This window comes from Notothenia rossii (genome assembly GCF_949606895.1).
Source record: "Notothenia rossii genome assembly, chromosome: 10".
Lineage (NCBI taxonomy): Eukaryota > Metazoa > Chordata > Actinopteri > Perciformes > Nototheniidae > Notothenia > Notothenia rossii.
In genome coordinates this window covers 12,604,551-12,622,477 of record NC_136908.1, presented here as the reverse complement: position 1 = coordinate 12,622,477, position 17,927 = coordinate 12,604,551, and the positions used below count along the sequence as shown (strand labels likewise).

Here is a 17,927-nt window from a genome sequence, read left to right as displayed (position 1 = left end):
TGTCAAATGTCAACTGCCAGAGACTTGACTCTATCCTTAGCCAAAAATATGCCTTAATCTCTTTTAGAAACACATGTGTTTCATATTTACAATTTTTTCTTTACAATAAGTAGCTTGCTAAATGTAGTAGAATAGATTATTCCCCAGCGTCAGCCACAACAAATCAATCGGTTGATATCAGCCTGCAACACAAAGTAATTTATTCTACGTTGTCAAAAATGTTTGCCTCTAGAAATGTGTTCATTCCTAATTATGTGTATTTGAAATACAATGACATTAACTTAATTTAGTTTGCAGTTTGTTTGCATGCCTATAATATGTGACTGCTTGTCTTTATTCCCTGCCAGATATGGTGGGAACAGGCTGTGAGCATGATGGCGTGATCTACCGTAACGGGCAGAACTTCAGGCCCAGCTGTAAATACCAGTGTGTGTGTGTGAACGGGGCCATCGGCTGTGTGGGGCTGTGCACGGAGTCCCAGCCTCCGAGGGTCTGGTGCCAAACCCCACGGCGGGTTAAAGTTCGGGGGGAATGCTGTGAGCGGTGGATTTGTGATGAACCCAAAAGAGGACGCAAGACGGCACTGCGACACGCAATAGAGGGTAGGATATGTATTCTATTGTTTTATGAAGATGGACTTTAACTTGCAAACTTTTTCGTCCTAACTGAATTTCCTTCTCGAGTAGATTAATTTTAATGCTCAGAGAGATCACAAAAACGAGGTAATGCTAGGGGAAAAACTAGGGGAAAAAAGGATTTGATCTTGAGGATAATGTTATAGAAAAGGTTGGAGGTGGCAAGGGAATGCAAAGTATTTTAATAAACAACGCATATGGCCTCTTATTGATGTCATATAGTGTCTGTTTGGATAATTCTGCTAAAGGATTATTGCTAATTTACAAGAACATATTTTTAGAAGAAATCATTTATACAGTTTTCCAATAGCAGATGGATACAATTGGATTTGGAAAGTAGGAGCAGCTGTGTTTGAATTGGTAGTACAAACATGTGTAGTTATGTGAGTCCAGGAGGATCACAAGGTTTGTGTGTGTGCACGGTGTGTGCAGGGACAAACCAAACCTTTCCTGTGGAAGCCCTCACACTGTTTTTGGGTCATGTCCAGTTTCCAGGGATTTATTGCAGCAATGTGAACAAGATCTCTTTGTGTTGCATAAGGATACAAATCAGATCCAGATTACAAGAGAAACACAAATGTAACTGTTTAGATTCAAAGAGAGACTGTTATATCCATGTGCTTCTCTTTGTAAAATAATACAAGCTTAACATTATTCAAATAGAAAACATACATTTAAATGTGTAGCAAATGTTAACTGTAGCAGTTTTTTAAATAATTAATCAATTTTTCTCACTTTTCGTTGCTGATGCAGCTGCCCCAGCTGAGACCAGGAGCTGGCACAAGAACTGCATTACCCAGACTACCTCATGGAGCCCCTGCTCTAAGTCGTGCGACCGCGGCCTGTCCCTGAGGGTCTCTAACGCCAACGAGCAGTGTGAGCTGGTCAAAGAGTCTCGCCTTTGCAACCTGCGGCCCTGTGCGGTCGACATCACCAAACACATCAAGGTATCAATTCTGCGTAATATATTAAGCCGTCGAAATGATGATTCGCAAGAGAAACACTCATGTAAAACATATCTTTCTACTCCCTTCCTCCAACAGCCGGGGAAGAAATGTCTGAACATCTACAGGGAAGAGCTGCCCACCAACCTCACTATCTCCGGCTGCACCAGCAGGAAGCTGTACAGACCCAAATACTGCGGCGTCTGCACAGACGTGCGCTGCTGCATCCCCTATAAGTCCAAAACCATCGAGGTGGAGTTTGAGTGTCCTAACGGGACGGGATTCACCTGGAAGATGCTGTGGATTCAGGCCTGCTTCTGCAACCTCAGCTGCAAAAACCCCAACGACATCTTCGCCGAGCTGGAGAGTTACTACAGTCAGCCAGAAGTCATGAACTAACAGCGCTCCCTGCCTCTCTCAATTTTTCTGGCTTCTTTTTCTTATGCAGTGTTTTTGTATTCGGATGGATTATGTGCACAGGATTTTCTTAAGGTTTTTCTTTTTTCCTATTGGAAAAATCTGTAAATATGAAATATATATACCTGTCTCTAGATTGGATTCATAAAGCATAAGGGGCTTTTGAAGAATATTTGAAGAAGTGCTTTGCAAATGAAAACATTCAGACAGTGGATGTGTGAAATATTGAATGCTTAATTTATTTATGTTGCTTTTTGCATATGCCATGTTCTTGAGATGCTTTCACGAGCAGTACACATTGTCTGTCTTAAAACTCACATGTACACTTAGATAATAAGGCGTAACTGTATATATATATTCTTTTATATTTCAAGAAATGTACGATATAATACTTGTTTAAAAGACAGATATGGACTGATATGCCAAAGATAAAGCCAATGCAACAATGAAAAGATCAGGGAAGTTCAGTTACAAGTTTTTTATTGTCATTTTTTTAATAAATACAAACTGTTATGTGATTTGAATGCTTCTCTACAGCATTAGACAGTTGTGCATTGCATCTTTACAAAGCTGTGTTTGTGTTCTACAAAGCAAAATGTAGCTGTAGTGCGAGTAAAATACAGGAGTAGAAGGTGTCAGGTAGATCTATGGTTATCCTCATGTTAACATGTGGACCTATCACTTCACTCACCCAAAAATCCACAACCACATAGGAGCATCACGTCTAAAAAAAATAACAAATCCATGGCACATCTTTGTTTCATTGTGCTTGATTGCATAGAAATCATCATAAAAAACTAAAAAATAACCTTGTTGTCTTAAGCCATGATCCATTAATAAAGCATACGATGTAAAACAGTTTAAATTTTCAGTTTGAGTGTTTTGATTCATGACAAAGCATACAGCCTCATTGGAATGTAATAAAAATGATAGTTTGATTCCTAAAAATATTTCACCAATGAACAGACGTTAAAATAACTCAAGGATAATGGATACTGGCATGAAACAATATAATTACTAGAAGTCTGTCCGTTCTTTTTCAAAATTACAGAAATGTGTGAGGCAAACAGCCATTTGTATTTATCCAAGTGCCCTCAATTCTCTCTCGACTTCTACAAATCTGCTCCTACAAATCTGCTCCTACGTACAAACAACAACTATTCAGACATAGAAAAATAAGAATAAATGGTCAAAACAATTACAGTAAGAACAGAAAACAGTCATTTACAGTCAGGTATATATGAGAAAGATGTGTCAATATGGTATTAATGGATAAAAACGGGATAGAGGAATGCAGAAAATTAAATGTTTGTTTATATATGCAGGGTTATGAGGGATACATGTACAAGCTGGTGTACTAGTAGCCGCAGCTTTCTTCCACATTCTCTGCTTCGGTGTCACAAAATGCTGCGCTGCCCCCAACTTTAAACTCATCTGACCAACGAGATCAGAAGTATTTCTGTTTAAAAAATAATTGAGTCCCTCAGAGTATGAGAACAGACTTACTTAGACTTATTTTGACCCTGAGCTCTCACTTAAAAGACATTCTATTTTAAAATTGGGGCATCTCACCAGAACTGAACAATCGGCAGGTGAGTGTCCATTGTGCTTTTTTTACGAAAACACATGCTATCTTACTGCCCTCTCCACGGGTGTGTAAGTGCGTAGGAATGTGTGTGTGTCAGTTACAGGCAGCGCAGCACAAACCGAAGGGACCTTGAGAGGTCTCGGTGCCTGAAGAGCGACGGTTCACTTAGCAGGACACTTCGGTGGACTTGGGCACAGCTTGGTCCACGTTGCTGTTGGCCAGATGGCTGTGGCCGCGGTTTCCCTCGTTGGTGTGTGAGCGGGAGCGATTCCCCTCATGGGTGTGGGAGCGGGAGCGGTTTCCCTCGAAGGAGGTGACGCTTGAGCCGGAGGCGGTGCGGGAGCGGACCAGGCGGGTCATGCTGGCAGCGGGCACTGAGGAAAGAGGAGGCAGGAGATTAACAAACTGCACAGACAAGAACATTTTTGAGGGAGTTCTACTTTAGTTTTATATTCATTTCATGGTCTGAAAGGAAAATGTGGTTCATTTAACTCCACTACATACATTTGAATGCTATAGTTACTTGTTACTGTGCTTGTTAAGATTTTAAAGGCCTATAATTGGCGTACAAAATACAATATATAGTTAAACAGTAAATGAACTACCAAACAGCATATAAAAAAAGCTAGAAATAGTTTAATTTCGACTAATTCCAAATTTGAGATGCTCTTTAAATGTGTATCTGAAATTAAATGAATATCCAATCAGGGGATAGTGGTCATTTATACGTCCATATTTTAAGTGAATTATAGTGATATAGCCACATTTCTTTCTTTAACTCTTTAGTTTTAAATGCACAATTCTTACTTATACTTCTTTATCTATCCAAGACTAAGTTGAAGTAACACCCCAGTGTATATGGGTCATTGTGAGTGAGTGATGTCTTGATTACTTACTGTATCCCATGCCCTGAATGAAGTACTTGAAAGCCTCTGTCAGTTTGGCAGGCTGCAGAGACAAAAAGCAGTAGGGAGATAATTAGTCCTCTTGTCATTAATTACCACACTTGTTTTCATAACATTGACACCCTCAATCTCTCATACAGCAGCTTACTGCTCAGGCTCGGAGATATGACAGCTGCGGTGAGCAGGTGCTACACAGGATTACAACCTGTGCTTCATATCTGCCACTTGCTAATGCTCTTAAGTGCATCCTCCTTATGTCATCCACCCGTCACTCCATTATCCGACCCTGTGCTCAGCAACATTAAAATGTTTCACAAAGCTTTTCTCTGTTACACAAAAACACACCTGGTCAATCTGGGGCATGCCTCCGCAGTCAGACATCTGAAGGGAAAACACAAAAGAAGTCATTAGCATTTAGCATGTTGGCGCTCGTACATTCCCACAGCAGTGGACACACACCATTAACCCTCATTACACTCAACAGTCCCCTGTTCAACACACCTTTTCCCTGCTACCTATAGACCCCGAACAGTTAACCCCAATAAATAGTGCCCATTTTAGCTCCAACAGCCATTTGGTTTCGATTGTAGATACACAAGTAGGTCAGCTGCAGCAGATTGCGTCGTCGGAGGCGATATGCAAATGCACGTCCCCTCTTCAGCTTTCCTACCCCTGGTTAATATGTCACCAGATAAATGCTGAGCCCATGGAATCTTATCAGCCGATGCATTTCCATCAAGGTTATTAAGACCTGAATGAAGCTGAGGGAGGGGAGGTGGAGGGAGATTAAGGGGCCTGTTTACCTTCAGCAGGGTGGTCTTTGTTGGGTCCAGCTTGGTATTGCACTCAACCTAAAAAGGCACAAATAAAAGAGGGTAAGTTCACTTATGCATCTTATGTTATTATGGATCACATGTGTACGTTTAATGAATACATTGCTATGCAAAAACAATGTGAAATAAAACATGAATTACCAATCTCAAACCTTTAACAGATTAAAACTACTCTGTGTCACTTCGTTTCTCTTCCCATCTTTGCTCTTGCCTCAGCCATGGTAAACTAGTTTCCTTAACAATGCAATCTTGCATATCTCTTTGGTTTTCACATGTGACTGCAGTTAATGGAAAACATGTTTTGTTGTTTTCCAGGTGGTGACTCGTCTAATCATTAGCACTGGAGCCTTGTTTTTAATTTAACAAAAGATTGATCAACTCACCACAGCTTCCACGGCAGGAGAGCTGTCGCCAACAACCAGCAGTGAGTGGCACCTGGATAAGGAAGAAACACGCAATTACAAATAAGCATTGGGGAAATATTACGTTTTAAATGTAAGCAGCAGGTGATATTGCGGATTGATGCTTGATAACTTACTTGAGGGTTATGACTTTGATTCCAGGTATCGGCCTCTCAATTTCCAGATCCCTCCGGCTGCAGAGACAGACATAGGTTATAGAACATGTTGAATCTAAGGATGAACTTTAGTAGGTTAAGCTGCTTTTTTGTTTTTTTCTATACCTTTCGTAGGACTTGACAAAGAGATGCAGGTTGAACTGGTTCATGTCGTGCATGATGTGGTGGCGGTATGTTCCGATCAAGTCGTGGTTGTTGTGGATCTCCTCCTGAGGTAAAAACAAACACACAAAATCTGTTAGACTCACTGAGGACTGAAAACCTAGAAAAAGCTAGTTAGTAAAAAAATATACCTCGCAACAGAAAGATAACTTAAATCTGTACCTTTCCAAAGAGGTGTCCGATGATCGCGTCAGGCGTGGCATTGGTCCATCCACTGATCTGAGTTTAGACATAAAAACTATTTAGCTGACGCACTGTGTAAGGGTTTCAAATTAGCATCTGGAGTTGATTCAGATAGTTATTTAAACTGTTCTTCATGTCTGTTACCTTGTGTGCGGCCCAGTCCATCCATCCCTCAGCACTTGGGTTGATGTTGATGAGCATCAGCCCCTCTACCATGTTTGGGTAGTCCAGCTATAATACAAAGTAAAAGTAATGATTAATAACCACAATGCTGCATTAAGCTTAATACATAGGTAAAGCAAAACTGGGGGCTCTGGGATCAGGCTGCCAAGGTTTTGTGGTATTTAAAAAAATCTTAATATGTGTTACCCTGTTGTCTTCTTATTAAGTGTTAATGATGATGTACTTTGAATTGCCTATATAAATAAACGTACTTTACCTTACCTCTTCAGGGCATGGTTTGGATTACTATGTGTTATTGGAGTGTTTTATGTTAGATTTATATATTATTTTTATTAAATAATGTATTTAAGTACATTTGTTTAGTCTGTCAAATGACAAAAAAAGAGTAAAAAGAAAAGAAAAGGGGCCAAGGTGGGGTCTTTAAAAAAGTTTGTCAGGCCAAAATCCAATGATATTCAGTTTGATGCAGACTGAAAACAGCATTTTCTTCCAATTTATTTTAGGATAACATGTTTACATGGTTGCATCAGATCTTACTCCATGATTTTAAAGTGAATGTCTGTTCAATACAAATGTTTAAATAAGTCAATGCTTTAAAAAAGTAAAAGTGATGCACATTGGATTTAGGTAGAGGAGGCTGCAGCAAGGAGTTAAAAGTTGTATCTTAGTCAGCTTTGTGTCAACAGAGTGAGACTTCCTACTGAGCACTGTGTCGGTGTTGAACTGATCTGGAACATTCTTGAGGCTTTTATGGTTCAACAGGCTCGAGCAATAGGCAGTGTTACGGTGCCAAAATCAGCAAGTAGTAGAAAAACATTAACTGGCTCTGTTAATCCTGAAATGATTAATTTAATAATGATTAAACCTGACTGAGAGGGAAAGGGGGAGACTTACAGCAAATCTGGTCAGAATGTAGGCCCCCGCTCCAACGCCCATTCCAACAACACTCTTCAGCCTGCCGTCAAACATAACAGGGAACTGTTAGGACAACAGGTTAGAAAAACTCTTAAATATGAGGGTAAAGAATCAGTGTGAAAACTGGAGCTTAACTTACCCAAAGTGCTTCAACACCAGTGGGAGGGTCTCAGCGACCTGGTCCATGGATGGGTACTCATATCTGGAAAACAACATTGAAAAATTAATAGTTAAGAAATTATTAACAGCCTTTATCTAATCACTGGTGTTTATTGCTCTGTTTTGTTTGAAGTCCCATCAGCAAATCAGAGATTAGGCTGAACGAGACAAACACCTGTCACTAAAACACACTCCACAAACTAGGTCATCTTAAGCACGTCCGCAGTGATCTACCTAGCTGGAGGGTCAGAGGTCACACTACTTGACATACATAAAGTGTTTGTTTGTTTTTGTGACTCCCTGGCTCACCCAGTGGAAAAGGTGTTAGCTCCCTCATGCTGCCCGGGGGCGTCCACGTGACACACAGCAAAGTGCTGCGTGATCTCTGCCATGTCTTCGTGGTTGTAGAGCGTGTCCCAGCAGGTTTTGTCTGGGAAACAGTACAAGGAAAAGGAGGTGGAGGTTGAGGTGGAAGTGATACTTGGCCAATGGTAATCACCTCAAGTAACATGAGAATAAGTGTAAGACTTGTTCATATGTGTATAACATGCAAGAGCCTTATCATAAACAATATTTGAGACTATCACAATAATATGTCAGTTAGTTTGGAAGAGTTTAGATACTGTAATGAAAACGTTTTTTAACACTGTGGAAATTAGGTAAATAAAATACTTTTTTTTTTTAATAATGAAAATAAAATTGAAATATTTATACAAATATAATAAGAGTGTGCAGCAAAAAGATAAAAACATTGAAAATTATTAAAATAAACAACTAAGAATATAGAGTCAGGTTGCTAAACATAATCTGGTCCCATATGGTTTGGTAATGCAAAACACCCCCAAGGCTTTAGGCACAACAACATATGTTTCACGTAGATCCAGCTGAATAAGAAGCCAGGCTTACGATTCAGTCCAATGTCATGGAAGGTGAGGATCACTGGTCTTTCACCCTTGGGAACGCCCTTCATCGTACAGTGGACTCTTCCATAAGGAGTCTCCACATCGTGCTCCTATGGATGCAAAATAAATAACCAAAGTCAGCTTAGAATGTGTGAATGAAACACTTTTAACAACATTCCAAGTAAACATATCAAGGAATTTGAATTTAAAATAAAACAATTTAAAGTATTTGGCACCACAACACAATATCCAACAATTATGAGTGCAAACCTAAATACCTGTACCATGGTTATTCTTGTAATTAAATTGCATGTAAATGCAAATTGCACAAAACAATTCAATTTTCCACATAATTACAATTACTAAATGTTTCATTGTTGCATTCTTAACTTGTATAATCTTAATGCCATTCAAATGTAATGCTTTTCCTTTCAATTATTAAAACTACTCTCCAAAAAAACTGCAACAAATAATAATATTAATAAGCTGCAATAATAAAAACTATTCTCTTTCATTGCGGCCCCCTGTTCCACAATTCCAGCATGGAGTATAATCCCACATGTTACTGGAAACTGCAAATGTTTCAATACAGCCTTTCGTCTACTTACGCTGACTTCAATCTCAGCAAGAATCATTTCCACATCCGAATCATCCAAAACCATGTTTGCAGGAGAGGACGTTAACGCTGCTTGATACTGAAAAAGGTGTAGTGGCTCCCCGAGCTATAGCTCCAAATGTGAGTAAGCCTGTAAAGTTGTTTAGCCCTCCTCTTAGAGCGGTGTTTTATACCCCACTGTTGGCCTAAGCTCCCTGCCTCCCATGGTGCCTTGCAGGCTGGTCAAAACAAGCTAAGTCTAAATGGAGATCCCTAAATTGGATCAACCAATGTCAGGCAGAGGGGCATTGACTACAGTGTTGATGTGATGGGTGTGTGATGAGAGGGAAAAACATGCTGAGCAAATGAGGGAGGGGTACTCAAGACAGCGGCTCAGAGACTAAACAGAGACTTTGAATCACTGTAAAAAATACCACATTAAACAGCCAGTGACTGACATTATATAACCGGAAGCACAATAACATACATCACAATAAAAAAAAACTCCAACTTTGAATGCTGTACTCAAGTTTTGTGTGTATTTTTTAAATGATTTTCTAAAATTAGATATACATTATTGATTGAAACTTCCTGTCTGAAACATATTGTTGTCATGAAAATATACTGGTCAATTTGTCAGTGTTGGTATAGAAGAACAATTATTTTACATAATATTTTAAAAATTCTAATTTGGATATCCAACTGTTTGTGTGCGAAATGAATCCAAAATAAAATTGTCCCTATGAAGACCAGACTTGTAGTTCAAGCACTGCACGTATGACCTACTTAGTGATTTTCAAACCAGTTTTGACTGCATGGGATCTGCCCTCGGTGGCGTAAACTACATGTAAACATCAACAACCTCGCCTAGCCTCTATACATAGGCGAGATAATCCTGCACACATCATGTGATCGTGTACGTGCATTTACTATGGAGGTCAGCGGCAATACCACAATATCAACACCATCAAATAATCCAAAACCAGACCGTTTTAAACCATTACCAACGCTTCATCTGTATACTTAGGTCAGCCTACCTGTCAGTGTGACACCAAAGTCAGTCAGAAAGCTTTAAGGGCAAGTTAACCCTTGAAAGTGAAAGAATACGTTTCAACCGACGGATGAAAGGTCAGCACCATGATGGATGAGCAACGGCAAAAACTGTTGATGTGTGGCAGAGTATTTATTTTATCCACCACTAGATGGTACCAAACTAGCTAAACCTATAATATATTGTATAAAAACATCTGTACATACAACCAGTAATTCAAATCCCCTTTCCACACAGACTTTAAATAATAAAGCTGGGTTAACAACCGGTGGGAAGAATAAATGCTGGATCATATTTCTTATGTCTGCAAACATACCTTGACAACGAGATGCTGCACAGCCTCTCTCAGGCCCTGCAAGGAAAGAACAGAGTAATGAAAATACAAAACTAATACAATTACATTGCAACATGCTATAATCTAATATCCTGAGGGCGCCATCCTGTCACTGAATGTATTTTCACATCTATATGACCTCTGTCTTATGAGGCACCACGTATCATTTCAACATTATGAACAAAGGTTAGCAAATTGCCTTCAGAACTGGACAATGGTTGGCTTATTTGAAGCAAAAACATCAGCATGTGATAGCAATATCTTAGTTTTTATCTTTAAATGATAATGTGTTAGTGTGATATTTAATATTATGTTGCAGAGTCTGTCCAGGTCCACAATTATAAATGGCTATTTGTAAGACAATGGACTTTATTTCTATTTCCTAATGAACTTCTGCACTTGATAGACCAAAACAACTCTTCCACACATAGAAGATCAGTATATATCATTGTTTGCAGTTTATTGCAAATATTGCATAATAAGCTATTTCTCCTTTAAAAAAAACCATTACAGCTGTTGCTCCACATCAGAATAATGAAGCAACAAAATGTATTTTTTACAATTCAGTGGCTCAGCTTTTTATCAGGAATTAAAAAGAGTCATATAGAGTAAATTATTCAAAATGTGCACATCAATGCTATTCGTGGAAATGTGCATTCTCATATGAAGCAACAGATGTTGTAATGACCCAAACAAGGATCTTGTCAGATATGAACAGTCAAGGCTGAGTGATATTGAGGATCAGTTTTCTGAAAAGTATTGTGAATCACTGTTGTTTTTGGCTCTGTTCAGAATACATACCGGTAGTTCCTTGTCAACCAGCAGGGCTTTGGACTCAGCAACCTGGATGTCATCCATTTCAAAGAGCTGCAGAGCCTATAGGCGTCGGAGAGATAAGAGCAGTTAGTGAGTGACTGGTTCAACTTCTGTCTGAGCTTTTCCAAATTGAAAACGCTTCACGCTATACAGGATAGTGTGTGGGGAAAAAGGCTTGGTTTAACTTGCACACAATCAAATGACAGATTGCTTGAACTTTGGGGTGGGTGTGTTGTTTGTATTGAACAAAGTTCATACAAAAAAGGCTACTAAAGACCATATCACATACACTCACACCCACAAAGGTGTACAGTCAGAGACACGCAGAGACTGGCACTGTGATCTGCACTAACATGCTGACTAAATAACGTGCCACACCTTAGAACCGCCCAAAACATTTATCCAGACATGCAGTAAATCTTAAATGCTACCTTGCAGACAAGATACACAGCAAGCAGACTGGTATCACACAAACAAGGGGAAGTATGATATAGTAATGGGTTCAAATAAATCAGATTTCTGAATAACTCTCACTCTGTGGCTTTAATCTTCGATCACAATATTTTTAAGACAGACGACTCACAGAACTGAAACTAAAGCAATCCCTTCCTAACAAGTATTTTCAAGATTGGAAGCATATTTCAAAAGACAAATAAGATTGGAGTAGACCAACAGAAAGAGACGGTTAAATGCACATCTAATAACATAAGAAAGTACAGAGGGGTTGCGCTGTGGGTCATGATGCTGTGTTGGAGGGGAGCAAACAGGCTGCGGCTCTGCATGCAAATCAAACGGCCGGTTAAAGGGCTCTTTGTCCAGGGCACCGGGGGCTCCTGAGAGCCAGGGGCCGGCCCTCCTCTCTCTCCCCCGGCTGAAGGCCTTCACTGACCCACACACACACAGGAAACAACAGACACCCGGGTTTCCACCAACATATCCCGGCCTCTTTTCATCCCTCTCCTGGCCTTCTGGCTCTTTGTATTCTGTCACTTTTTTTTCTGTTTGTCTTGGTTTCTGCTTGGTTGCCATGTTTGCCCTTTCCAGACTCTATTTGTTTTGTTCTCCGTTTTTGTTTGTGGTATGCGCTTTGCTGCGTGTGTCTTTTTCTCACACTGTGATGGTGTCCCTTCAGGTAACGCTTCTCCCAGGTGATATGGCCTGGAGATAAATGATTGAGGAGATTTGCAGCATGTGCCATTATGCCAGTTGGCAGTTAGTGTTTATGTTTTCCTACTACAAGATGGGGTGATCAGCACTTTTGGCTCCCTTTTTGGAATGTGTCTGTTAGATTATTGCTGAACTGTATGAGTTAACCTATCCTCTAGTAAGGATTTTGTTGAATTGTTAACGACAGAATGTTTTTTGGTTATATATTTCGTTTTCCATTCAGCCATATCAGATAACAAATCAACATTGACCAACAGGACTGCAGTGTGACAGTCGAAGTTACATGGTCGATGTAGAGATGTCTGGCAGAACACACCCTGGACAAACACACACACACACACATTCTCCTCTGACTGGGAGAACAGAGACCGGAGCCAGCCGGATCTCACAAAAGCTCTGAGAAAGAGGAGTATCAAACAACAGGTTCATTTTTCTGCAGAGGCCTTGAAAAACATGGCCGCCATCACACTGCAGGAGCTTTGTTGAAGAGGACAAGAGATCAGCTCCCACTGAGATTCCACAGCCACGTGAGATCAGTCACATTCAGGTCTGATGTCTATGCCTATTTTAGAGTCTATTTGCAAACATTTCTATATATGGCAGACTAAAGAGCTTATTAACAACGAAAACAGAGTGCCGACCTCATCTTTATTTGGCCACCGACACCACCAGGGACAACTAGGTCACCTGCTGTTTACACCAGCTGTGGGCCCCCAGCTGTTCACCTTGCGGAGCTAATGTTTCACCTGGCTGGAGTTAGAAAAGGTGGGAGGTTTTTTTTGTATAACCCCACTGTATCTTAATCCCAAGCAATGAGATTTGAGGGTCGCCGTTTTGACCTTTCTTATGTAAGGAGTTTCAAAATAATCTCATAGATGTGTAGTTAAGTCAAGTCAACTGCTATATGAACATACATACAACTGATACAAATGTGTATGCCATGTCTCAGATTATCAGCAAGGATTCCCAGTTGCCAAAAAACAATGTGAAGGTTTTGCAGTGCATCTTTTTCTCACAGGGATTGTATGCGGCTGCAGCAGGGGGCTCTCTTTAAACTGGCCTCACACCAAAGCCAGCTGAGAGTGATTGACAATGATTACTGACACCTTATCTTTAACCAAGACAAACCGGTTCCTACATGCATATTCCCTATAGAAATTCTTGTGTTTTTTCTTTGCTGTGAGGAAGAAAACAAACTATTCACTATAACAGCTTCAGCCTGGCAGAAGTAAGACTGTGTTATGCAACCATGAACAGGAAACCGTGGGAGGATATAGGCTCTGGAGTATCAGAAAATAGAGGGTGTTGTATTGTCATACTGATATTCTGTACAAACTGTGAAGTCCACTGAGACAAATGTAACATTTGTGATATTGGGCTATATAAATAAACATTGATTGATTGATTGATTGATTGATTGATTGATTGATTGATTGAGAAATGAATAGCACAAAATCAACCGCATAACACAATAATACAAACTTTTTGAATATTTCCGGGGAAATACTGGCTTCAGGAATTAAAGATATTGTTTTGACTGAAAGTCCTGTGACAATAAACTCTCTCACATGATTAGCTGCTCTCGGGCATTGATAATCAATACGGCTTTCAAGCTTTGACAATACATTTTGACAGAGAGATAACTTGGCCAGAGCCTTAAAGAAAAATAACAACACTGATGCGGACCTCTATAACAAACTAGAGCTTGTTTTGCCACGGGAAATCCAGAGATATGACACAGTACTTTAAGCCAGAAACAACCAAGTTACAAAACAGCATGAGCTCAAACTTGTCCTCCGCTTTCTCTCTGGGGGAGAGAAACGTATTGATTAGATTTGGACAGTCAGCGAGTCTCAAAATTACGGAGCCAGAATCAAGGCCAGGCCATCCTTGCTCCATGGCCTTCATATAGTTTTAAATCCACAAGCCAGTGGCTTCCATCTGCAAAAACAATGATTGCTTCCCTAATCTTTGGGAACTCGCTTAATCTGTAAAATCCCTGGTTCTGAAATATCAGCAGGGCGGCAGCAGTCCTGTCGAACTAAGCTGTCACAGACCTACATTTTCTGATTGTAAAAGATATCAAAATGTGGATGTCTCCATTGGTACTGTAAATTGGTGGGTGGGGGTCCTAGTGGGGGGAGGCAGGGCCGTCCCTCCCTACAGGCCGATCATGCAGACTGCGTGGGGCCTCACCTTGCGGGAGGAGCCGCAACTGAGCCGCACCTATGCGCTTATGCGGAGCAATTAGTGTGGTATCCCCGCTGCGAGGCTCCACTAGCACCCATTGGTAACAATAGAGGATGAGCTTTATATTTTTGGTAGATTGAAAATATTTGCCTTAAACTACCATGTTTTCCCCTTTTTTTTTTACTCAGCCAGCTGCCAGCACTATACTCCTCCTGCCAACACATGCATGTCTTTGTTTATTTCCTTCTATCAAGGCTAGAAAGCCGTGGATTTGTTACGCAATAGGGTCTTTCATAATGCCATAAGAGTTTACTGCTTGACTTGTGGGTTCTTTAAACATGAAAAGAAACGTGAAAAACATGTTGCTATGATCAAGTCCCTGTAACCGCCCACATGATACAAACAGCTGTTTTATACTTTACATTCAATCTGTAAAAATTGTAAGAAATATATAACCTTTTTTTCTTTTTAAATGACTGCCAAAAACTATACTGTATCTCACGTGAAATCTTGTGTTTTGCATTTCATTAAGATGCAGAAAAAACATCCTGATTTGGGTGGAAATCGTTTTGATATGCGTAAAAGTATATTACTTCACCTCAAATAAAATGTCGCATTTGGAAAAAAAAGAAGGTATTTCAGTGAGTTGCACTGCCAAAAAGGAATTGCAACGTGCTCAGACATGCTGCGAAACTCACAAACAACGGGAAGTAAGCTCCCAGTTATTTATAAACTATTGAAAAAAACAGTAAATATGGTTTTGTGCAGAAACCTACCTGCGGATTAAACTTCTGATTGTCCGGGGATGATCACTCCTGAGATGTAAAAAGTCCACGAACAACTTTCTGTTGTCTTTTTAAACTGCGCAAAGTGTTGCAGCTACAGAAACGTTGCTTTGTTTATAACGTGCAGACTAAGGCGGATGTATGAGGGAATTTTATAAAGCCTTGGGGGGGTGCAGCCCAGCCCACTTTCCCCTCTGCTCTCTCCATTGGGCAGCAGCAGAGGGACTGGTATTGCAGCGTGCGTGGCTCTTTCCAGCGGTTGCACGATGAGGAAGATGATGACACTGACTCGAAAAAAATACTCGAAAACAGTCGATTCCATATGATTTAAACTCTCACAGTGTTACCAAACTGCAGCAACGTATAAGACTGTTTTGAACCCTGTTATGTTCCTTTAAGCACCCCCTTTTTGCAATGTTTCCAATGGAGTTTGGTCGATGTTTTTACAAAAATGTAACGTGAGATGTGTAATTGTCAATATTCTAACGCTGATGTTTGCTTTGACACTTACTCATCACTTCACCTTTCTAATGGGACAAATTTGATAGTTTAATTTATAGGTTAGGTATTATTCTGGTCTCCTTTCCACAATGAGCTGAAAGGGTGTGGACATAATGTTTGTATTTTTTCCAAATCACTGTACTACTGTAAATTAGAATTCATCACACTCTTATTGATTACCAGAAAACATGGTGGTTAATTTTACACTCCCACGTTAAAAACAGCTGATATTTTTGAGGATGGGTTGAGCCATTGTTTGCTGTATGAGTCTGAGGGGTTAGGAATGAAGCCAGGCCTGTAACCTTCATAACAGGCCAAGTGGAGATAAGTCTGTACAAAGGGAAGCCCTTCCCTCTCCTTGGATCAATCCACATTTCCTTGACAACACACTGCTTTGGTCTAAGAGTTAGCTCATCCTACAGAAATCATAATTAATACCACACCATAGGCAGCTGCTATACAGATGTTACTGTGAGGGAAAGCATATGTGGTATCTGAAACAGTTCCCTCAGTAAGTGACTTCAAATAGATATCTAATCTGAAATAATACCTGTGTTGAGTGGCCACTTTGTGGTCTGACACCATTTAACAGTGCATGTAATCTGAGTGGTGAGGTGTACGTGTGTATTTAGCAAGACTCAGCATATCTAAGCATGATGTTTGTGACTCCAGATCCATTTGTTTCACTTACTTAACATGTGCCACAGTGCAGTGGAGATGTCCACACCTGCAAGAGGCTGACTGTTACACTTTGGATCTGCCAATAAGTGCAAGTATTGGAAATGAGTGTGTGAAAGGTCCTTGTCAAGATACAATAGCGGCTCTGTGGGCTTGTAATGTGAGGCCCAGGATAGGAACACATCGGACAATAGGCACATTTGAGGGGGAAAATATAACCACCATGCAAATCTCCCAGTCATTCACTGAGCAAAATGCAGACCATTGTAATCTATTGATGGAAAATGTCAGATCAAATAGTCTACATATCTGGCCATTTATAAAAACACTTAATTGTGACCTCTGTGTGAATGGGTTTGTGCGTCCCACCCTGCAGCTCCTGTACAGCAATCATTGTGAAACAAAGATAGCATTTGCAGGCCATCCAACATTGATAGAATTAGCTCAGCACATGTGGGTTGCAGTGTCCCAATACTTGATAAACCAGTGGACTTTCACCTGGCAGATTGTAGGGTTTTTAGGAGCCACTGGCTGCGTATTACAGTAAATAAGATCGTAACTCAGCATGGACTGTGACTGTAATCACGTCTTTATGCAATTGATACTCTACAGCTCCTGTACTTTTGTTTAGTCTGGCTTGAAACTATGTTTTCATTGTATTCTAATTTATTCCCTCTTTATATTCCATTTTAATACTACTTTATTTGTTTTTTTGTGATTGCATGCCCTTATTGTTATATCAATTGTAACTTCTTATTGGTTTAGTCTTATTATGCCCTCTTCTTTTCATCCTGTAAAACACATTGTTGACATAATCTATTTTTAAAAGTGCAATACAATTTAGTGTAATTGTGTCCTCTTATTTTCATCCCATTAAGCAATTGGTTTTTAAAAATGCTATACAAATTATTTCTAGGTATCATGGACAGTGAGTTCTGGGAGCTAGGTGTTATGTAAAGTGAAATAAATAATTATATGGTGTCCTGTGAGGACACAGCATGCAAGGCCTGTCATAACAGAAAAACGTAAGCATCTGTGAAACCTGATTTACTTATATGATTCTGTTTTCTTCAAGGTTGTATCTTCCTGGTCGAATGTACTTATTGTAAGTCGCTTTGGATAAAAGCGTCAGCTAAATGCAATGTAATGTAATCTATTGTATAACTTTTTTATTTGAGGAACAAAAGAGTAAATTGGATACTGTTTTCTTTACTTGTTTCCTTTTCCTTCTTTTCTTTCTGCCTCGTCCTCGAATACAGTAAAAACATAGCCAGTAATAGCTCAACTAAAGATGTCTCCTGCCCTCTGTATCGGCTCTCTGCCAGTCAGGGGTCACCCATGTGAAGTTTGTTTGATCTCCTAGTTCGTGACCATAATGTTCCCTGCAAAAAGAACAGATAATACACG

At 39.9% G+C, this 17,927-nt stretch overlaps 2 protein-coding genes across 2 annotated transcripts; one reads left to right on the top strand and one right to left on the bottom strand.

Annotated features, from left to right (window-relative positions):
- The first annotated feature begins 100 nt into the window (after positions 1-100).
- On the top strand, positions 101-2,514 carry ccn4a (cellular communication network factor 4a). The gene is made up of 3 exons (XM_079655894.1): positions 101-602; positions 1,389-1,582; positions 1,679-2,514. The coding sequence occupies exons 1-3, from the start codon at positions 350-352 to the stop codon at positions 1,976-1,978; spliced, it is 747 nt and encodes a 248-aa protein (XP_079512020.1). The 5' UTR covers positions 101-349; the 3' UTR covers positions 1,979-2,514.
- Positions 2,460-15,488, bottom strand: ndrg1a (N-myc downstream regulated 1a). Its single transcript, XM_079655893.1, has 16 exons — positions 15,333-15,488; positions 11,185-11,259; positions 10,366-10,401; positions 8,408-8,513; positions 7,811-7,931; positions 7,482-7,544; positions 7,322-7,382; positions 6,389-6,475; positions 6,224-6,280; positions 6,005-6,108; positions 5,861-5,917; positions 5,706-5,757; positions 5,293-5,340; positions 4,835-4,870; positions 4,481-4,532; positions 2,460-3,958 (listed from the first exon to the last, which is right to left on the bottom strand). Exons 2-16 carry the CDS (start codon positions 11,239-11,241, stop codon positions 3,750-3,752), a joined length of 1,146 nt encoding a protein of 381 aa, XP_079512019.1. The 5' UTR covers positions 11,242-11,259; positions 15,333-15,488; the 3' UTR covers positions 2,460-3,749.
- Between the last annotated feature and the right edge of the window lie 2,439 nt (positions 15,489-17,927).